This window comes from Panthera uncia, chromosome D2 (assembly GCF_023721935.1).
Source record: "Panthera uncia isolate 11264 chromosome D2, Puncia_PCG_1.0, whole genome shotgun sequence".
Taxonomy (NCBI): Eukaryota; Metazoa; Chordata; class Mammalia; order Carnivora; family Felidae; genus Panthera; species Panthera uncia.
In genome coordinates this window covers 83342228-83364613 of record NC_064818.1, presented here as the reverse complement: position 1 = coordinate 83364613, position 22386 = coordinate 83342228, and the positions used below count along the sequence as shown (strand labels likewise).

General features: G+C 54.8%; 1 protein-coding gene across 1 annotated transcript in view; it reads left to right on the top strand.

The window, feature by feature from the left end:
- The first annotated feature begins 910 nt into the window (after window positions 1–910).
- Window positions 911–22386, top strand: part of TCERG1L (transcription elongation regulator 1 like) — a 165768-nt gene continuing 144292 nt past the window's right edge. Inside the window, 5 exon segments of the mRNA XM_049646032.1 lie at window positions 911–917; window positions 4873–5019; window positions 6552–6710; window positions 13142–13245; window positions 13247–13322. Of these exon segments, the coding sequence (XP_049501989.1) occupies window positions 911–917; window positions 4873–5019; window positions 6552–6710; window positions 13142–13245; window positions 13247–13322 (493 nt within the window).

Below are 22386 nucleotides of genomic sequence, written 5' to 3'. Positions count from 1 at the left end.
TCCCCCAAGTGGACTCCCGGTGGGAATCTCCAGTGGGCTTAGGGTGCACGCCTGAGGGTGTGGCTTCACCACTACGTTGGAAGGCAGAAGGGGAGGTTGAACGTGGGCTGAGACAAGTTTGCCTTGGGTGTTATGGCCACTGGGGACCCGCTAAAGCTCTGACCTCACTCATCCACCTTCCATTCCTTTGGATCATTTTGGGGACTCAGTACGTTGAGGTGGGTCTGTTGGAGGAAACTGGGTGGCCTGTGTTCCTTCTGGGTCCATCTTGATTTTCCATCTCCTTTGTTGGGAATTTTCATGGACTCCAGACTGATGTGACCATGGTCTTCTCTGCTTCGGGTGCTGTCACATGCGTGGCACACATCTATCTCGCCAAACGTCATTTCTTCCAGGGCTTGTGAGCTTTGCTCTTGCCAATGATGGTACTGAGTTTCTTTGGCCCCTCCTGGGAGTGCTTTGGTCATAAGAAGTCAAGGCGTACCGCGATGCCTGGGATTTACACGTAGGAATGGTGGTTATGACAATACAGTGCACCAAGCGTCTCATGTTCCTGCTTACCTGCCTGCCTCTGCCTTCCTTTTGTCCCCCCTCCCTCCCTCCGACCCGTTGTGAAGGCAGCACATGTTTGCAACACCTGAAACTTGCAAGGACGATGACCCGTTTTTACTTGAGCATGAACTGTGTGCAGTTCATACCGCTTTATAAGGGGAACTGGTCACCGGCTCCTCACACAGGCTCTGTGGACGCCACAGTGTCTGGGGACACTTGGTGCTGCCGTGAGGCCAGACCAGGTTCTGGAAGGGCGTTGTTAAACCAGCCGGCTAAGGTCTCCTGTCTGTTATGCTTTGAGGCTGCGAGAGAGACAGGCTTTCAGGGGATGAACTCATAAGTGCGTGCGCAGCTGACGATGTCCGGTATGTGGGGGGGGGGGGGGGGGGGGGGGGGAGGGGGTGGGAAGTGTTTGGGGACTAGAGGGCGTGGGTCATCATGAAGGGGGACATGGGAAAGCATCGGGGTGACCAGGCAGAGCTCCTGTGGCAGGACAGAGCCTGAGCCTTCAGGGACCTGACGGCCTCTCTCGGGGCAGCCTGGAGGCAGCAGGGTGGTCAGCTGTGAGTGTTGAAAAGACCCCAGGGGCTCAGGTGTGGAGATAATTTGGGGGTGGGGGTGGGGTGCCCTGCCTGCACTGCACAGATGTGACCCCGAGGAGGTGTGTGTTACAGACAGGTGACCCATGCAGGCTCTGGGAGCTCAGGTCCTTCCCAAGACCGCAGGCTTGGAGTTGTGGGGTCAGGGTCCCCAGTCGAAGCCCTTGGGGCCCTGTGGGACGGGGTGCAGCCAGTGGCCACTGCACGTGGCCTCCTGAGCAGCCTGGTTCTCTCGGCTTCTCTCCGGGAGCGTCTGTGAAGCTTTCTAGCTTTTTCTTCAGCCTGAGCCTTGGCAAGTGAGCAAAGCCCCCGTCCACATGGGGAATGAAACCCAAAGCGCATGGTGGTCCCCCCCACCCCGTCACTCCTCCCCACCTCCCAGGAAGCCCCTGCCCCTTTGGCTTCCTCCACTTTTCAAGCACCTGCCTCATGGCCTTTGCAACTGCTATTCCCTCCTCCTGGATCGCCTTTCCTCCAGAAATCCTTGTAGCTCACCGCCTGCTGCTTCCTTAAGATCTGCTGAGATGTGACCTCTGGGACTAGCCTCCTTGCCCGGCCCTTTTACGGAAGAGTGCCCAGGCCTCTGTGTCCTTTCCTCACGTCCTTGCCCAGCCCAGCTAGTGCCTGACTTTGCACCATAAACCCTGCCCTTGGCTGTTAGCCACTGCTCCCCGGATGAGGCAGGCCATCCTTGAGGTACTCAGTATGGTCCGCTAAGGCAGTGCATGAACACGGCCACGGGGAACACCGACCTTCATGGCAAGAAGCAGAGAGCGGCCCTCGTGTCACTGGCATCTGGCCCAGCCACCACCTCATCTCCTGCAGGAGGTCCTTGCCGCCCATCCCTGTAGCTGCAGTGGCTCCGTGACAGGGGCTGTTGTTGGGGCTCTGGGGCGGGCACACACCTGCCACCGAGGGTCCTCGCGATTCAGGGGCCGAGGTTCAAAAGTGGACTAAAACCTCCTCCGTATCTTTCACAATCTCTGTAATGAGCCTGCTGATTTCAAGTCCCTTTCGTCCTTGGCGGTCAGCGTGTGGGCTGCAGGAGCGGAAGTTCTGAGAATGGCCCCGCGAATCCTCCTGTTCCCTGCAGTCTCGGTGTGAGCAGAACTGTGATTACCCTTATTTCTACCTGCGCCTGGATTCTGAAAACTCAGACTCTCGTCTCACTCGGGGTATCAGTTCTTCAAGGACAGACATGGTTGTGGCATATTTTGCCGTAACGGAAACATGAATTCCGTGCAGCATCTTTCAGCAGCGGCAGCTTCTGTCTTAAAATGTTCATTCTCAAGTACCGTGTGTCAGAGGCTGTGTTTAGGGACGGCGCTTGGGTCGCGAGGAAGAAAGTAGTCAGCGTGGCCACGGTCACCCTGGCGTGGTCCGTGAACGCCCCACCTACCTTCCTGAGCCGTCTTGCAAGTGAACAGCCGCATGCATCTACCTGGGGAAGTTCAGGGGACAGAACCACCGTGGCAGGTGGTGAGGGGAAAGGCGTATTTGGTGTCTCCATTATGAGGCGTTCAATCATCTTAATTTCATAATGAAGATAGACGCAGCAAAGCAGGAAGGTTCCTAAAACTCGTCAGCTGGTTGATGGCATCGCTGTCTAAATGTGTCTCTGAAGAGAGAGACACGGGCTGAGAATAATTTCCTGTGCTTTATGACTGCCAGGGGATATTATGAGTCAGGTAAGAGGTGAGTGTAAATCATGTGTGCGCTGAGCATAGTGAAGTGGGTTGAAACAGCTGCCTGATGATAAACAGCATAGTTTTGCTTAACGCATTAAAGAACCCTTCACACAACTTTTGTTGTCGTGCAAACAAATAAGATTTTGTCCTGCTTCAAGGTCAGCAAAACCTCAGGCTTCCTGTCAGGAATGTAAATACATTTATTTTTAGGCGAAAGGTTAATCTTTCACCAAAGCCACTGCATTCCACAGGAAAACGCGCTGCCTTTAGGGACAGCATGCACCGTTGGCCCCCCAAGGGCAGGCCCCTCTCAGCAGTAGACTCACAAGTCCGTATGGACCCATGAAACCCTAAGCCACTTATGGAGTGAGTCCTTCAGGAGACAAATGCTGTCTTGGAGCTGCTTCATTGGCATGCATCCAGTAAGCACCTACTGCGTGCACAGTACCTGGTCATGTCTTACAGGTACGGCCTCGCCCCCAAGGAATTTATGTGTGTGGTAGGGGTGCCTGGGTCCTGGGTGTTCTGATGGCAAGTGAGTCCAGAGCAGGCCAGGCGCTCTGCCGAGCCAGCCCTTGGGTTCAGCTTGGCCGGCCATCATCACCTCCTTCCTGTGATGGTACTGGGGTTCCAGAGAGCGGCTGCCATGGGAGGTGCTGGCCCAGAGCGGAGGAGGCCTGGGCTCACGGCATTCAGTAGAAGCTACCATTAGACGGTCCGTTGTTTCTTAAGCAAATTGCCACCCTGATCTCTCTTCTCCTTTCCTTCCCTGACTCAGTTTATTACCACAATCAGTACATTTAGATTACCCAGTATTAGTGGCAATTTGTTCTTTGGGGTAGTATAATTAATCTCTGGTTTTAATGAAATGAATTTTCACGTTATTGTGTACCAAGTTACATGACATCATAAAAATAAAACAAGTTAGTATTTCTAAATTGATGCACAAAGCGAAGTGAATTTGCCACCCTGTTAGCATTAAATAGCTCATCTGTCCTTGTCTTGTACCGTCTGCAGCACCCAGGCAAGGAGACCTAATTCCGTGCTCCTGCTCCCAGGAGGTTAACTCAGTGATTAGGAATTCGGGCTTCTGTCCACTGGGGGATGGGGTGCTCATTCATATGGATGTGCTGGGATCAAGTGAACGTCCTGAACAACCATCGTCAGGTGTCCCTGGTAGAGACACACGTGTCAAAGCTACACCTTCTGCTCTTTAGCTCCTTGGGAGGAGACCCAGAGGGTCCCCGTGGCTGTGAGAAGGAGCTGAATTCATCTGGGCTGGTGGCCCCTTCAGTGCCAGGATCCAAGAACCATGGACAGCTTTCATCATACGATCAGGGGGTGTGGGGCTCAGAGCACCACTGTGGATTTTCAAGTTCTGCACCCACAGCTGTGGGCTTGACTCCGAGATCCTGAGTCTGCCCAGCTTCACCCAAGATAACAAGGCAGAATGTTGGGGGGAGACTAGAGATGTCGATGGGGTCTCTATAGGTCCACATTCACCATAGCACCCGAGTGTCGATACAAGGAGACAAAATGCCACCCAGCTCTGACTCAGCTCCTCAGAAAGCTGGCTTATCGTGTGGATGCACAGAGCCCGTCATCATCCTGCTAAGAGGATGTCCTCACTCCCGGGAGCTGAGTGTCCAGGCTCTCAGGGGCCAGGAAGGGCGATGGCAGCTGGAGCCTCGAGGCCGAGCCCTGCGTCCTTCCCCTCTGCCTGCCGCAGTCCCCGGACTTGCCTCCGTGAGCACCATGCACACGCACCAGGAGCCTGAAGTCACCGCTCTCATCGAACAGTCGTTTTTGCAGAAATAATTACCAGTTGGTAGATATATCGCCTGAAGGATTTCCACCGGAGCTGAAATCATTTGCTAAATAGACATAATAAACTAATGATTGTTTATTTTTTGGAATGTGTGGCTCAGCACAGAGAAGGCGGCAGCTGGCATTTGTCAGGCGAGGTTTCCTCCTCCGAGGACTTGCCAGCCGCCCATTGTTTACTCTGCACCCTCTGTGTTCTGGACACCTAGGGGCCCTCGCCTCTGCGGGCGCTCTCATAGACACACGGCGTGTGGCAGGCACTGCCTGCCTCCTATTCCGAGAAGACGCAGAAGCTAACCAGTTAGCCTTTATCTACTCCGCAACCCACCAGCGGTTCAAACCCCACTTCGTGTTTGGTGACGCTGTGATGCGTCCCTCCGCAGGGTGGCCGGAGGCCCAGAGCAGGGGTGCATCCCCTCCAGCACCGCCTGCCCCTGCTTCGGTCTGCAGGATGCAGCTGAGGCCCTGTGGGCCAAGAGCACGCCTGGAGCAGAGGTAAGACCCGGGGACCAGGACAGACAGCGCCGTCCGAACTGAGTGTGTACCTGCACTGGGAGGTTCTAGACTCCTTGACCACGTCAGGCTCCCACGTCCCGGCTCCCATGGCCACCAGCCTTTCTCTTGTTCCCTTGTCCAGTCCTGAGAAAAGCAAAACGCAGCTGCTGGCTGACTTCCGGTTTGGGAGGAAGCTTCTGAAAGGGTGTCCGCAGCCAGTCTGCCTGTGAGCACAGCTGATGACGAGAGCCTGCCTGCCCTCCAGGGTCCTGAGGCTGGTGTTGGGTTAAGTAAGCCAGCGTGTCAGCCATGACCAAGGGCTCCCTGTGCGTGTGGACCCCGGTGGGCTCCGGCCAGCAAAGGAGGAAGGCGTCCAGCCACAGCTGTCCACCACGTGTCTCGGACTGCCCATGGCCAGCCAGGCAGGGCCCCGGCGCCAGCTCCACAGGGGTATTCGGGTCAGACACACCCGCTCTGGGGTTCAGGTGCCCTTGTGAAGTTCCTTCAGCCTCGCCCACCCCGCTGTCTCTGGCCACAAAGACAGGAGAATTTCTCCTTCATGCGGTACTAGAGGGACTACTGGGAATAAAACATGCAAACAGAGCTCTTTTGCAAGTTGGGAGTCAGAGAAGGAGGTAGACAGTGGGAACAGTGATAAAACAGCAGCCTGGGGCGGAGGGCCTGGCCCCCGGAGCTCCCCCAGCAGCCGGCCTGCACTCGCCTCAGCCCGTCCTCAAGCAGAGCTCACGGTTAATTACGGTTCTGCTTAAAACGTTGATTTTTTTATAAGTAATCCTTATGGGATAGCATTCCTGGCTTATCTTTTAGCTGGCTTAGCAGTTTTCTTTTGGCTGGACTTCTTATCTCACTGTTTATTTACTCAACTAAGGGATTCTGTGCAGTCCTTTGGGGAAAGCAAGTTATGATAATTATTATCAGTCGACACAATTTATCCAGTGCCTGCTCATCTTCCAAGACGTGGCTCAAGGGGCGTTCCTCGGGGGAGCAGCCGGCGTCCCGGGGCTCTCACTGGCTCCGCGCACCTGCCGGCTGGTGTCCACGGGCAGGAGGCACCTGCGGGCGCTTATCTGTTTGCATCCGGTCGTCTTCCCAGCCGCAAGCTGGGCGCAGTCTGGCAGGTAGAGATGCTTGGTAAATGCCCGGCCGAGGGGTGCGGGAAACGAAACCGAGAGGAAAAACACAAAGCGGCCAACTGCCTCCCGAAGCTGGGCTCGCGGGATTTTGTTACCGCGCGCTCACCTGTAACCGTTCTCCAGCACCCGCCCGCCTGGGCTCCTGCACGCACGTCTCCACACACGCGCAGGCGCACACACGCTCCTCCACACAGGCGCATGCGCGGCCCGCTCGCACGGGCTCCTCCACACACGTGCAGGCGCACACACGCTCCTTCACACACGCGCATGTGCGGCCCGCCCGCGCGGGCTCCTCCACGCACGCGCATGCGTGCCCGGGCTCACGCGCGCTTCCAACGTGCTGGAGGCGGGCTGCGCGTTCTGCTCCCACACCGGCCGCCTGGTTCGTGTGTCACACGGTGAGTTCGCACGTTACTCCGCCGCCTGGAGCCTGGCCAAACCCTTGCAGCGGGAAGACCAGGCCTCCTTTCCATCCCACGCACCAATTATGACCATCATTTTGCCCATGTTGGTTATTAACATCCTGACTTCACTGATATTAATCTGTCGATTTTGTGACCTGGAGAGGGTTGCGTTTTCATATGTAACCAAGTGAATTGAAAGCAGGTTAAAAAATATCTTTCCAAGCTATTTTTGCGTTTTGAAGAGGCAGCTCAGGTTAACTTACCAGTGTTCCTTTGTGATTGGTTCATTTCTTTCAGTTTTATTGAGAAGTAATTGACATACTGTATAGGCTTAAGGCGTACAGCACCTTGGCGTGATTTACATCTGTTGTGAAATGGTCACCACGATAGCCTCCGCTAACACCCACCTGCTCACATAGAGACAAAAAGAAAAGAAAGAAAGAAAACTTTTTTTTCCGTATGATGAGAACTCAGGATTTACTCTTTTAACCGCATTCCTATAAATCGTACATCGGTGTCAGCCACGGTCGCCACTCTGTCCGTGAGGTCCCCAGCACTTGTTTATAGTATAACTGGAAGTTTTACATTTTGACACTTGCCTCTACTTCCCCCTCCCCCACCCCCTGCCTCTTTAGCCACAGGACTGATCTCTTTCTATGAGTTTGGTTTTTTGTTTTTATTTTTGTAGTTTTTAAGATTCCACATATAGGTGAAATCGTGTGGCACGTGTCTTTCTCTGAACGATCTCAGAATAACGCCTTCAGAGTCTATCCATGTTGTCACAAATGATAACATTTCCTCATTTTTTTTATGACTAACAGTCATTATGTACGATTTTTTTCATCCATTCATCCAACGGACACTTGGGTGGCCTCCGTGTCTTGGCTGTTGTGAGTCGGGGTATGAGTGCACGTAGATCCGTGAGTTAGCGTTTTCGCTACCTTTGGGGATAATTCCCCGAAGTGGGGTTGCTGGATCTCAGGGTAGTTCTATGTTTAAGTTTTTGGTGGGCCTTCCACACTGTTTTCCTCGGTGGCCGCACCAGCTTACATGCCCACCAGCAGCGCGGGGAGGGTTCCCTTTTGTCCACATCCTCGCCGGCACCTGCCATCTTATCTGGGGTTGATGGCCGTTCTAACAGGCGCGGGCGACGCCTCATTGTGGTTCAGGTTCGCATTTCCCTGGTGATGAGTGGTGTGGGGCACCTCACTACATACCTGTTGGCCTTTCATGTATCTTCTTTGGAGAAATTTCAATCGGGATCCTTTGCCATTTTTTTTTTTTTCAACGTTTTTTATTTTATTTTTGGGACAGAGAGAGACAGAGCATGAACGGGGGAGGGGCAGAGAGAGAGGGAGACACAGAATCGGAAACAGGCTCCAGGCTCCGAGCCATCAGCCCAGAGCCCGACGCGGGGCTCGAACTCACGGACCGCGAGATCGTGACCTGGCTGAAGTCGGACGCTTAACCGACTGCGCCACCCAGGCGCCCCCTTTGCCATTTTTAAATTGCATCATTTGGGGGGCGCCTGGGTGGCTCAGTCGGTTGAGCGTCCGACTTCGGCTCAGGTCATGATCTCACGGTCTGTGAGTTCGAGCCCCGCGTCGGGCTCTGTGCTGACAGCTCAGAGCCCGGAGCCTGTTTCAGATTCTGTGTCTCCCTCTCTCTCTGACCCTCCCCTGTTCATGCTCTCTCTCTGTCTCAAAAATAAATAAACGTTAAAAAAAAAATTGCATCATTTGGGATTTTTATTCGTTTGCCGTTGAGTGGTAGGAGCTATATTTCTTTTAATATATGTTTTGGATATAAGCCCCTTACCAGATACACGGTTTGCAAATGACTGTTTTTCCCATTCTGCAGGTTGTCTTTTCACCTCGTTGATGATTTATCTTGCCGTTTGACATGGTCCCGCTTGCTGGTTTTGTTCACATTGATTGACCTTTAGGTACGATTTCCAAAACACATCTGCTTTCTTCTAGGTTCATATGGTTTCAGGCCTTATGTTTCTGTCTTTAATCCACTTGGAGTTAATTTCTGTGAGTGGTGTAAGATATGGGTCCAGTTCCGGGGCGCCTGGGTGGCTCAGTTGGTTAAGTTCAGGTCATGATCTCGTGGTTTGTGGGTTCAAGCCCCACGTCGGGCTCTGTGCTGACAGCTCGGAGCCTGGAGCTGCTTCAGATTCTGTGTCTCCCTCTCTCTCTCTGCTCCTCCCCCCAATGAACTCTGTCTCTCAGTCTCTCTCTCTCTTTCTGTCTCAAAAATAAATAGACATTAAAAACAATTTAGAGGTGCCTGGGTGGCTCAGTCAGTTGAGCGTCTGATGTCGGCTCAGGTCATGATCTCGTGGTTTGTGGGTTCGAGCCCCGCGTGGGGCTCTGTGCTGACAGCTCAGAGCCTGGAACCTGCTTCGGATTCTGTGTCTCCCTCTCTCTGTCCCTTCCCTGCTCGCTGTCTGTGTCTTTCTCTCTCAAAAATAAATAAACATCAAAAAAATTTTTTAAAGATAGGGGTCCAGGTTCATTTCTCCAGTTATTCCAGCACCGCTTACTAAGGAGACCGTCTTTTCTCCACTGAGTGTTCTTGGCTCCCTTGTGAAATGTTAGTCGACCATTTATGTTTGGGTTTGTTTCTGGGCTCTTGGTTCTGTTCCATCGTCCGATTTGTCTGCTTTTATGCCGGTACCATACTGTTTTTGTGAGTAGAGCTTCATAGTATAGCTTGAAATCAGGAAGCGACGTATTATTCCTGACAACAAAATCACACGATAGTATAAACGTCCCCACACTTTCATCTACAAAACGCTCTTGCGTTTAGCCTCTGCTTCTCTGAGAACATCAGCAGTTGCTTTGCCATTTATTGCTAAGAGGTCATCCTCATTGTAAAGAACAGGTTGAGTTTATTAGACAGATTCGCCAGGCAACATGTCCCCGAGGCCATGGAACTTGGTGCTGAGTTACACCGGCAGGTCTGTCTCTGAGCAGCGCGAATAGGTGGTTAAACACCTCTGGTGAGAGCATCTCAACGTACAGATCCTGAGGGAGAGAAGCCACACTTAATAAGAAACATTTGCAGAGGCCTCTGCAGTGTGTCGACTTCCGCAAAAGTCGACTACCTCATTAAAGTGATACATGCACCCAAAAATACACTGTTTTGACCCTGAACATCTATCCTAGAACAATATATGCAGAAATGAACTTTTTTGGCAAACCGTCGTTTATGTCATGTTTATTTACAGGAGGCAATGTCTGTTAGGACGGGGGATAGTAGTGAATACGGCAAATTGGAGTGCCAGGTCTAGCACCTGGAAGACAAGACCCCGATTACTAATTGGACGTGGGTGAGCCATTTGATGGTAGGGGAAGTGTTTATTTTGTAAAGCTCGCGACAAAGCTGTGCTTGCGCTGTGACGGTGGCCGGACCACGTGGCCAGGAAGCTGCTGATTCCTGCAAAACAGAAGACCAGCGGTGCTCAGCTGGGGAGGCCGCGGGGACATTTTGATACGCTTATTCACTCCATCTTATAAAGTTTCTATAATGGGTTTTTATTATCAAGTAAGATCATATATTCAGGACAGTGGTTTTTTGGTTTTTTTCTGTAACTCCATACATGGCAATGAGGACATACCACGACACCCTTGTCAGAACGGCCAAGATCCAGAAGAACACGGACAGCAAAGGCCTGCGAGCATGAGCAGCGATAGGAGCTCTCGTTCGCTGCTGCTGGAGGTGCAAAATGGTGCAGCCACTTTGAGAGACCGTCTGGCGGTTTCTTACAGAGCTACACGTTGTCGTACCGCACGGTCCAGCGGGCGCACTCCTTGGTATTTGCCCAAATAGAGAACTCGCGTTCTCACACATGTTTATAGCTGTTTTATTCATAATTGTGAACGCTTGGAAGCCACCAAGATGTCCTTCAGCAGGTGATGGGTAAGTAACCTGTGGTCCTTCCAAACAGTGGAATGTGGCCCAGTGATAAGAGGAAAGGAGCTATCTTGGCCATGAAAAGACAGACGTCAAAGATACGTCGATACGTGGACAAAGCCAGTCTAAAAAGGCTACATAACGTGTGGTTCCAAACATAAGACATTCTGGAAAAGGCAAAAGGACACAGACAGTAAGATGATCTGTGGTCTTGAGGGGTGGGGTGGGAGGAGGGATGAACAGGCAGAGCACAGGATTTTAGGGCAGTGAGACCCTTCTGTGCGACAGGGTGGAGGGGAGCACGTGGCGTTATGACTCGCACATGTGCAGCACAAACAGTGCACCCTGCTCTAAACCCGGGGCTTTCCTTCATAACAGCGTATCAGTGTTTTCTCCTCAGTGGCAGCAGATGCAGCAGCTAGCAGAAGACGGGGTGATAGGGAAGCCGGGTGCAGTGGGACGTGTGTGAACTCCCCGTACCTGCTGCTCAAGTTTTCCATAAACTGGAAACTACTCTATAGAAATTAAATTTGTAAAACTTGTATATGCCCGTCAAAGGGAATGTGAAAAATACGGAAAGGCGGAAACGAAGACAGACTCAGGAGGGTCTGGCAGAGGGCAGCCAGAACCCAGCTTGCCCTCTTCTGTCTGTTGCCAACGAAGCAGCCGGGACGATGCATTAAAATGGAAGTCAGAGCATGCCCCCCACTGAGCATCATACCCTCCCGTCATTGACGCGCCGACCCCCACACCCCACCCCCACTCACATTTTCTCATCTCTGCCCCTCCGCTGCACCTGCCTGATCACCTTGCGGCTTCTGGAACACAATGGCTAGGCGCCTGCCTCAGGGCCTTCGCACATCCTCACCTCTCCCTGGCCTGTTTGTCCCCTCTTGCCTCCTGCAGGCTGTCACCTGTGGGTTCCCGTCCCAGGGCAGACCTTCCTGACAACGCCGTGTGAAGATGAAACCCACCTACCAATTCCCAATCCTTTCTCCCTGCTTTACTTTTCGGCAGTGTGCCCATCAACCTGTAACACAAAGCAAATGAACAAGGAAAGCGTATTCCGTGTATCGTCCCTACCTGGGAGGTGTGGTCCCTGAGGACAGGTCTTCTATCTGTTTGGTTCACTGCTCCGTCCCTAAGAGCTAGAATATGCTTGGCATCTAGTCAACCAAATAAAGATTTGTTGACTGAATGGTGTAGAAATAGAAATGATTTTGTACTTTGCTTTATTTACGGAGCATGTTGTGGGTCGTCCCCTGTGGCACTGAGTGTTTCTCCTCGTGTGATTCTCACACAGTGAGAATGTCTCACTGAGTGGACCGTTCAGTGTCTCACTGAGTGGATGCACCGTTGTTTATACAACCACCTGCCCTTTGCTGGTATTTCTAATTTCTCACTACAAACCTTTATCTGAAGACGTTGGACATGTGGGCGGGTTATAGGAAGGGAAACATTAGATCAAAAGTTGTGATCTATATTAACATTTTAAAAACATGTTTCCAAACTGCTTTCCAGAACTGGAACCATCAATGTAAGCTGGTAGCTGCAGAATATTTCTTAGAAACCACAATTCTTTTAGGGACCAAAAGACTTTACAGGAACAAAACAGATGAGCATAGGGGAAGGGAAGTAAAAATAACATAAAAACAGGGAGGGGGACAAAACAAAGAGACTCTGAAATACAGAGAACAAACAGGGTTGCTGGAGGGGTGGTGGGTGGGGGGATGGGCTACGTGGGGGAAGGGGCATCAGGGAGGACACTTGCTGTGAGGAGCACTGGGTGTTGTGTGTAGGGGAGGAATCACTGGCCTCTCCTCCTGAAATCATTATTGCACCAGATGCTAACTAACTTGGATGTAAATGTAAAAATAAAAATAAATAAGTAAATGATAAAACTTTACAGGAAAGGCACAGACAGAAGCAAACTGTCACAGTTTTCCAGTTATGTCAGGACAGACAACAAACGGCCTGAATTCCGAGTTTGGGGCCTGACCCCTCACGAGGAGCCATCCAGGCTGACAGGGGTACCGAGTTTCTCCGCCGCAGAGGCTGGGCAGGTGGCAGCCTCGGGGAGCAGCTGAGCCTCCCCACGCCGACCCACAGCTGCGTCCCGCTCCGGGCCCGCCGCCCGCCTTTCCGTGCCCCTCCCGGGCCCTCTCGCGGCTCCGAGTCACTGTGACCTTGTCGCCAGCAGCCCCGGTTGTGTGTGCCACGCGCGTGCACCGCGGCAAAGCCACTTCTGTCCAGGGCACGCACGTCCCCTGGTGACTGGGCTTTGTGCCTCTGAACGTCGCACGGCAGCGTGCGTGTGCTCTGTGCCCAGTCGACATTGTGACAGGTCGGGAACCATCCCGTGTGTTTCTGGGGTATCGGCTTCTGAGAACGGGGTGCGGGCTGCTCGTGTTCTCCGGGCGCTCGAGTGTGGCCCGATGAGGCGGTGCCTCTCTCTGGCGGCCACCAGGCACCCCCGGGCTGACCTCCCTGTCCCTCTTCTGCAGGTGGTGGTCCCGACAGCCTCAAGCCCGTCGGCAGCAGCCCCGCCATTGCCATCGCCGCCGCCGCCGTGCTGTCTGTGGAGCCCGAGGGACTTGGGGGCCCGTCCCCCCCCCAGCACGCAGCCCTGCCACTTCCTGACGTTGGCCCCCATCAAGATACCCTTGCGGACCACCCCCTTCTCCGGTAAGCACAGAGCACGGGCGCTCGGCACCTGGAGCCGGTCCAGAGCTCACGGTGTGGGGAGCGGGCGGGAGCCGCCTGCCTCCGGCCGCAGAGCCCTGGACTCCCGTGCCCGCGGCCCCCCAGGCAGGGACAGTCGGTAGCGGTCGTACGGGTGCTGCTCGTCGTCAGATTGCACAGATGGACCCTGGTTCTTTCGAAGAAGCTCTTGCTAAGCCAAGCGGGGCTTTTTCTGCCGTAAAGCCCAGCTCGAAGTCTCCGTCTGGACAGACGAGGCTTCCCTTTACCAAGGGTCTCTGGGGAGTACCGTAGTGACTCACAGCATCAGGATCCCCGGAGGTTTACAGTTTTGGTGCACGGGGCTCGGGAGGAAGCGAAGACGGCACGCCCGGAAACTAGCTAAGCGTCTGAGTCCGTGACACACAGAGACGCGCAGTGCTCGCCGCGCCCTCCCCCGGGCCTGCCGGCTGGGCTCGTTCTGAGCTCAGGGGTGGGGGGCTTGGGCGGTCCCCGCGGCGCAGGGCTGACCGTGAGGCGTGCGTGGCCGTGAAGGGTCTTGGGTTCCTTAACCGCGGCTGCGCGCTTCTTCCGGAAAGTCTTCGAGGCGGACGTGGGGCTGGTAGACACTCCACTGTCCCCGGCGGAACCCAGGTGCGTGTTGAGGGGCTCGGGAGGGAGACGGAGGGCTCCGGGTCCTGGGCTGGCTGCAGCTCCGTTGTCCGTGTGTGGTCACAGCTGTAGGTGTGTCCGTTAACGGTGACCAGCGGGCCGTGTGTCCAAGCCACCCGTGGACGCGGGCTCAGGTCCTTCCCTTAAATGTGGCAAGAACAACATTGATTCGGAAGGACTTTTAGGAAGGACTCAATCTTGAGAGCTGGTACTGCTGCTCCAGTGTTGGGTTCGCATGCGATAAGACCTGGGTAAAATGGTGGGGCGCGTGGGTGGCTCAGTCGGTTGAGCGTCTGACTCTTGATTTCGGCTCAGGTCATGATCTCACGGTTCATGGGTTTGAGCCCCGTGTCAGGCTCTGAGCTGACAGTGTGGAGCCTGCTTGGGATTCTCTCTCTCTCTCTCTCTCTCTCTCTCTGCCCCTCCTCTGCTTCTGCTCTCTTCTTTCTCTTAAAAAAATTTAAAAAATATTCTGTGTGTCCTAGTATTAATCCTCTGCTAGAATTCTAATTTTAGCATTAATATCATCAATTGCTAGGTTATTGCTAATAGGAAGCATCACTAGATTGTGAGAGACACACACACACACACACGCATCCAAGTTCATGGTAGAGACAGGAAAACCTAGTTTCGTTCTTTTCCCGTTTTGGTTTGCTGACATTGGTTTTGATAAGTCTAATGTCGTCTTTTTACTAGACCTTTGGAGCCCGTATTTCCCTACCGGCTTGATAAATTAGTTGGTCGCTGGGACATTGTAGTCTCAAGAACAAAATCTTATTTTAGGCCGTTAGTGAACACGCATTGAGGGTGTGATGGGGAAAATAAATAAAACACATAAATAATCTCTTGTGTGGAACATAATTTACAGTTGTGTCAAGATTTCAGTTAAAATCCATCAGTCCATTGGCATTCATTAAGGATGACTTCGTATTTTCTGAGAAAATTAATCTCAGAACCAAAACCCACGTGCCCCTGGGTGGCTTCACTCTCCATGCCTCCTATGATTTATAAAGTGACATAATAATTAGGTGTCTTTCTGTGTTTGCATTTTATAAGGCCCCGTAATCAAATTTGCCGTAACGCGTATTCAGTCAGGAGACCAGCGGCTACATTGTCTCGTACGTAACTGCCAACATGTGCCATCGGAAAGCGGGAGGGAGGGGCGGCACTCCAGAGGTGGCTTCTCAAACGGCCCGTGGCATTGATCCCAAAACCTCACGCTGACCTGACGCAGAGGGGCCGGGGAGGGGGAATGAAATACAGGTCAGGGGGGCTGGTCCGGACGCATGACGCCCAGCTCTGTGCACCTCCCTGGAGCCAGTGTGGGCGTGGGCCTCCCTGGGCGCCCCGGAAAGCAGGGTGCTTGCGAGATAACACCGCCTAGCAGTGTTGAGCTGGCGGTGTCCCCTTGGCGTCAGTGAGCGACACTGGCCATAGCTGGGGTGAAGCCTTTCCAGAATTTCCCTGAACGCTTTCTGGGAAACGTAGCTTAGAGGCGCCTGAGCGGTTCGTGCCTCAGAACTCGTCTTAACCACAGTCAGGAACTCTGTACGGTGAGGTTCAGTGAGGTTGAAGGACGTTGTTGGTGCAGGCTCAGGCGGCCAGCTGGGACATTCCCAACACCCCTGACACAGGTGACGGGGTGGGGGGCACGGGGACGGGGGGAGGAGGAGGAGGTGTCCCGTCAGGGCTGGGTGGGGCCAGCGGGGCGGAGACAGAGCAGCAACCCCAGCAAAGCAGATTTCACAGACGAAGACAGACGCACCTGTGTGTGAAGCGTGCTCCATATTGAAGCTGATTTCATAAAAGCGTGGGAACTTTCCTTCATCTGCAGATGAATAACCTTGTTTTTATTCACAACATTCCCATCCGGTAAATGAGCTAGACTACTTTCGTTATGCTCTTGGCTCGGTCGTGAAAGCCAGAGAGCCTTAGGGGCCCTACAGGGGTTAGCTTTCTGTTCTCACCTGGAGGTAGGTATGGGGTTTGACAGATTTTGGTCACTATCAGTCGGGGGGGGGGGGGCGGTGCTCCTGGGTCTGGAGGCAGAGGCCAGGGACACTCCCCACCCCACAACCCCCGGGGCAGCCCCATGATACGGAAGTATCTGGCCCAAGGTGGTAGTGCTTCTGCTGAGAAACCCTGGATTATATTCTAGAACCGCACTTAACGAAGCGTGAAAACCTGCACTAGCGTGTGACTAGGCTCCCCTGGGAGAGTCAGGGATCTAGGAACTGAAGGAGCCTGAAGGAAACAGGCTGGTGGCTGCCAAGAAGATCAGCCGGAAGAGCCACACTTGATTATGTGCCTTTTACGTGGTTTAACGTTTTGAAGGAGACACCGTATTTGAAAAGCCCCACGCGCTGTTCCTCACCAATCGCAAACGGCTGTTTCCTTCCAGACCGCTGCCTGCTCGCGCGGCTCAGTGGGTCCTGGCCGTGGCTCTTCGCAGGGCCCACGCACTCCTGGGAATCCCCCGGGCCGTGCGCTGGCGTCTGTCAGTCGTCTGTCCCCCTCCCTGGCCTGTAAGTCCTCCTGTCCGGGCCCCACCTGCGTCTCCTGAACCCGTGGCTCTGGGCACCGCATCCTTTGGCGGCTTCCCGACGTGGGCGACCATCCTGCAGACCGCACGTGGGCACCTTGAATACCCACAGTTCTGTCAGCCACACGATCGGCTGCTGCTCACACAGGTGCTCCCAAGTCACGGGTGACTCACGGGGCGGGGAAGGCGGCCTGGAGACACGACTGTCCCATCCCCGATGCTGGCAGCGCAGGGCCCCTGGATGAGGGCGTGTGGCAGCTGGAGGGCCAGCAGAGGCGGGCGTCCTCGGTCGCCTCTCTGTGGGCTTGCAGCCGAATGCAGCTTGCCTCCCTCCATTCGTACTGGCCTTTATGTGTTAGAGCTTAGGGGAAAGATGTACCTTGTGTTCCATTTATGGAGACCCTGGGGTTTCTGGGGACGATGAGGCACCCAGTGGAGGGCTGCTGTCCCGGCCTCCGGGGCTCCAGCACCTCCCCCCCCCCCCAACCTGCCTGGAGCCTCTGTCCTCTAGCCACGTGGGGCCACGGTGCAGCCGGGCTCCACTGGTGTCCCTATTTGAGGAAATAAATGAACTGATTTTTTTTTTTTTTTTTTTTTTTTTTTACGAATGACGGTAGTTATTTTTAAACCTTTGCCACCATTTTGCAAGCATTCGAGTGAGAAAGGTAGAATATGAGTGATAGTTACGGTCGCTAGCCGAGCGGATGACGATCGAACACAACGATTAAAAAGCACCATCTGCCTTGCAGACCATTTACCACCTGTTCTTTTGCTTCCAGAACTATTTAATGGTTTAAATTTCACATTTTGTCCTGCCACACAGCAGCTGGGAAGTGACTGTTCTTTCTTCTATCAGAAACGCTCCGCCCGAGCTCTGCGACAAGCCAAGAAAAGCCGCCACGCCGCCTTCATGGGGCCGTGGCTCCCCTCGTTAGCGGCATGTGCAGATGCTAAAATAGGTTCATGACAATGACCTGGCGACTGGGGAGGAAGCCTTTTCTGGTTTCATCCAGGCATCGTTTCCTCCTTCACTGTAATCAAAAACGTCGTGGCACCTATCAACGTTTTAGAGACTTTCAGAGACAGAAATACCGTCACGACGAAATTACTTACCCCCCAAAGTGCCTGGGACTCATTGGCTTCTGTGAGAAAGACGTACGTGTTTGTGATACAGGGATCGAGATGCTTTTAGCAGAAAAGGTATTGGATTTAAACAAACAAAAAGGCTTTGTGTGTAGTGTGCTATCCACGGTGAACTCAGGTCAAGGGTTCCAGCTACAAATGGCCAAGTTGGCAACATGAGCTTTGCACACCTAAAGTGCAGATTTTCCTGAAAGGACGTCCCACGGCGGGGGCCCGGAGGGCCTGGGGTCTGGAGGACCTGGTTGCTGTGGCCACAAACCGTAGCACGGGCACGTCGCCTTGGCGTCGGTTCCTTCCTGGGCCTTCCCACTGCATCTGGGAGAATGGCACCGTTGAAGCAGCATCCGTGGCCAGTGGCCATCGGAGGCAGGGGGGCAGCACCTGCTCGAGGGCTCGGGAAGGGACCTAGAACCCTGAGGTGCCCTAGAGAGGGAGGCGGCCGGTCCGGGGACCCACCCGCAAGGGTCTCTGGGCTAAGCTGCTTTGGCCTTAACTCTCAAACAGCGTCCTCCCGAGCGCGTGTGCTCTGGGGAAGGTCCTCCCCTGGCCTGTTTTCGCCCCGGGGCTGGTCCCCTCCTGCCACCCACCCTGAGAAATGCCTAATTCTTCAGCTCAGTTAGCTCTGGTTCACTCTCGGTTTGAAAGGAAAAATTGGAGATCCGTCGCACACACAAAAGCACGTGTGTTTATGCCACGCGGAAAGAACGCCGACACAGTAGCACCCGCAAATACTCCCTCTGAGCCTGAGAACATAGACGTTTCCGTACCCCTGTGCCCCGGAGCCTCGACTCCTGACTGCCCCGGGGCGAGTACTCTGGACTGTGTGCCAGTCGTTGCTTTGACGTTTTTAGAAATGTGCTTCCTGTGCATGTGTTATCTCTAAACAAGTGTCATGTAATTTAGGCTTTTTTGAATTTTACGTAAATATCATAATCCACGCGTTCTTCTGTGATTGCCTTTTTTGCTCAAAATGACGGTTTTGTTGTTGTTTGTTTGTTTGTTTCAGTCATACCACGATGCATGTGCTTGTAACGCAATCGCGTCCCTTAGGTAAAGCCTTCCGTCGTTTGTGGGAATCCGCGTAATGCGTCCCGTGTCCCGGTGCTGGTGGGCGTCTGGGCCGTTTTCCGAAATGCCAAGCACAGTGGCCTTCTCCTGCCTTCTGGAAGCACTTTCCTCCCCTGCTGGTGTTCCTAGGGGGCGGGGCGCTGTGCCCAGGGCTCTGCAGGGTGCCAGACGGCCTCTCTGGTGTCCCAAACCCTCGGGGATAGTAACTCACTCAGCCTTGTCTCCAGGGCCCGTTTCTCCCTTGACCTCAGCGTTGACGGATCTGCTTTCCTACTGGGCACCTGCACTTTCTGATGGATGTCTCAAACTGCATTTTCCTATAAAGGAAGTATTGATTCCCGACCCACGGGCCTGCTCATAAGACAAAACAGAACTCGAGAATGTGTTCCTCCTGCTGGGTTCTGGTTAAGCCTGCTTCTTCCAGGGGACCCGCCAGTCTGCCCGATTGAGGGCCGCCCTTGGCTCCTCCCTCTGCCTGACCCCTCACGTCCAGCCCAGCCCAGCCGCCGTTGCCCCTCCTGAAGCCCGCGCCCAAGTCCGCCTTCTGCGTTTGGGCCAGCGCCACCTTCAGACTGCGGCTGCTTCACACAGTCTCTGCTCCCAATGCGCCCTTCGGTATAAGCTGGTTTCCACGTGGGAGCCTCAGGTGGCTTCTCAGAAATATGTGCCAGATCAAGCCTCCCCTGCCTGAGACTCCCAGGAGGGTTGTCTCCAGGAGCTTGGAGCAAACTCCAGACAGCTATCCGGAGTCTCTGGAACCCACCCTTTGTGATCCTGGCCTGTGCTTTGGCTGCCACTGGTGCCAGTCTCCATTTTCCCGCCCTGCCTCAGGGCCTTTGCACTGGCCACTCCCTCTGCCTTCAATGTCTTCTACACATGGCTGGTTGTTCCTCTGTCATTCAGGCCTCAGGTCCGAGACCCCCGGTACCCCATTCTGCAGTGTTTGTAGCATTTCTCATCATCCAGAATTATCTGTAATGTCTGTTTCTGGCTTGTTTTCTCTCCACCCTCCAACCCTGAGTGTCGGATCCAGAAGGGCAGGGGCTTTGCGTGAATTATTCACTGTGAGTCTAGAACCAAGGCCAGTGCTCAGGGCGGAGCTGTCTCCGTCTTTGCTGCACGCGGTACACCCAGTAACAGCGTGTTGTTCCGGAGAGGTGACAGTCTGCTCTGACGGGGTTCACCCCGTGCCCCACCCCACCCGGCCCAGGCCTCACCCGCAGGGTCGTGACACAGGGAGACTTCTCCATGCCGCGGGCTTTCTCAGCACCGTTTGGGCCAGAGAAGTGCTCCTGACATTGCTCATCAGCTCAGCATTAGTGGTGAAGGACTTCAAAGCAGAGGCCATGCCTCAGTCGCTACATTCTTGTCAGATCTGAGTTTCCTGAAACTCCAGACTTTCACCCTGAAAAGGCTCCTGGACCCCATATAACCCATCCTGATCCTTACAGCCGGGAGGCAGCGTGGGGGGCTGGTGAAGGCCGCCTCACCTACGTCCCGGTGCTGGGAAGGGCAGGGCAGCAAGCTCCCAGCCCCTGTCCCGGAGCCGTCAGTCCCTCCTTCCCGGCAGCCACATTCACACCCCGCGATCCATAGAGCCATTTTATGCTAAAAGTCGGTGACCAGGACTCCGGCGGTGGGGATGTCAACCGAATCCAGCCCTGTGGCCGGTCCCGTCTGCACGGGGGCCTTCACCGGGAGGCTGTGGCCAGCCCGGGCAGAGGACGGTGGCCAAGCCACACTCACACACAGCGGTGTACGTGGTACAGACCCTCTGGTGGGCCTGGTGATCTTCCAAGGGCTCTGTCTTTACAGGGGACCCTGGAGGGACTGTGGGAAAAATGGGCTGGTCTGAGCCAGAGGAGTGAGACGACAGCCACGTGTCGGCTGTTGCTTTAATGGAAAACCTCCTCCAAGGAGGCCTGGTGGCTGTGGCCACAAGCCAGCGTGTTGTCTTAGCGTCGGGTTCCTTCCAGGGCCTTCCATCGCATCTGGGAGAATGGCACCGTTGAAGTAGCATCTGTGGCCGTGGCCAGTGGCCACCCGAGGCAGGGGGCGGTGCCCGCTCGAGGGCTCGGGAAGGGGCATCGTGCCCTGACGTGCCCTCGGAGGTGGCCGGTCCAGGGACCCACCCACAAGGGTCTCTGGGCTGAGCTGCTTTGGTCTCGACTCTCAAACAGACCCACTTGGTGAGGAAATAATATCAGGGCCACACAAACACTCTGCATAAAATGTATGGGCACCAAGTGTAATTATTTCAGGGATTTGGAAAGTCCCAGGAGAACAGCATTGAGGAGGATGAGACGAAACGTCTTACTCTTATGACTTTCATTGTAAGTCACATTTGTGACCACATAGTATCCGCACGTCCCCTGATTAAACCCTGATAGTAGCCGTTCCAGCAGCCGGATTTCTGGCAACCTGAGCCATCTGGAACACAGTAGAAACTGAGGCGAAAGGAAGGAGGAAGGAAGTCCTCCGAGTGTGGGAAAACCGCTGTCGCAAGGTGCGTGCCTTCTGGCCTCGGAGGCGACCTGGCAGAGCTTGGGTGGGATCTGGAGAGAGCAGAGGGGTGGTGGAGACCCGGGCTGGCCTGAGTGGGACTGCGGTCACGGGAGCGGCAGAGGGAGGAAGGGTCAGGTCATCCTGGGGGGCGGGGGCAGGAGGGGCAGGTGTGGGGAGGGTGGGATAGAAGAGTCAAGGTTTGCTATCAGTGTGGACAGGCTGACCCAAGGCAATGGACTTGGGGGCCAGGGCGCAGGCTGTCTGTGTAGACGCTGGGAGAGCCCTGTGACGGTGAAGCCGCTGTCCGTGTTGTGCTGGGATCCCCGGCCCTGAGGGATGCGCGATAATGGTGAGCGGGGCTCTGGGACCTGCCCCTGCTGACTGTCAGCCCACTGGCATAATGAACTGGAGAACTCTGGCCGGTCCTCCACCCTCCGCGGCAGGAGTAGCTGGGATGTGGTCCTCACGCTGTCCCCCAGAGCAGGGCTGGGCTCACGCTGTCCCCCAATGCAGGGCCGGGCTCGCATTGACCCCCGGTGCGGGGCCGGGCTCACGCTGACCCCCAGAGCAGGGCCGGGCTTGCGCTGACCCCCGGTGCAGGGCCAGCTCACGCTGTCCCCCAGCACAGGGCGGGCGGTCTGCAGGCTCAGCATGGTCCTAGGTCCTGAGAGAAGTGTGCTCCTGGGAAACTGCTAAGCCAGGAAGGACGCGTGCTGTTGAGACACCCCGACAGTACTTGAAGTTCTATAAAGGCCGGCGATGGGGAGTGTGAGCTACTTACCCCCAGGAAGTTGGCCAGTGGCCTTGTAGTCTCCCTCTCGGGGCGGCGGGGGGGGCGGCGGGGGTCCCATCACAGAGCGATCGTGAGCGAGCCCTGCTTCGATTTCCTCCCTCCTCCCAAAGCAGTGGGAGGACAAGCAGTGCTCGGACTGGGTCATGACTGACCCAAGACCCCGTTCCCCGCCCAGTGTGGTCTCCCTGGTTCCCGGTTCCCAGGACTCGGCCCTCGGCCGTCCTGCCATTCGCTGGTGCGCCCACGGCGGCCAGCCACCCGCTGTGTGCTGAGCGTTCCTCGGGGGCCAGCGTGACGGTTTAAAGGTTCTTGCGGGCACGTACCTGCCGCACAAACAGTCTGTCAGG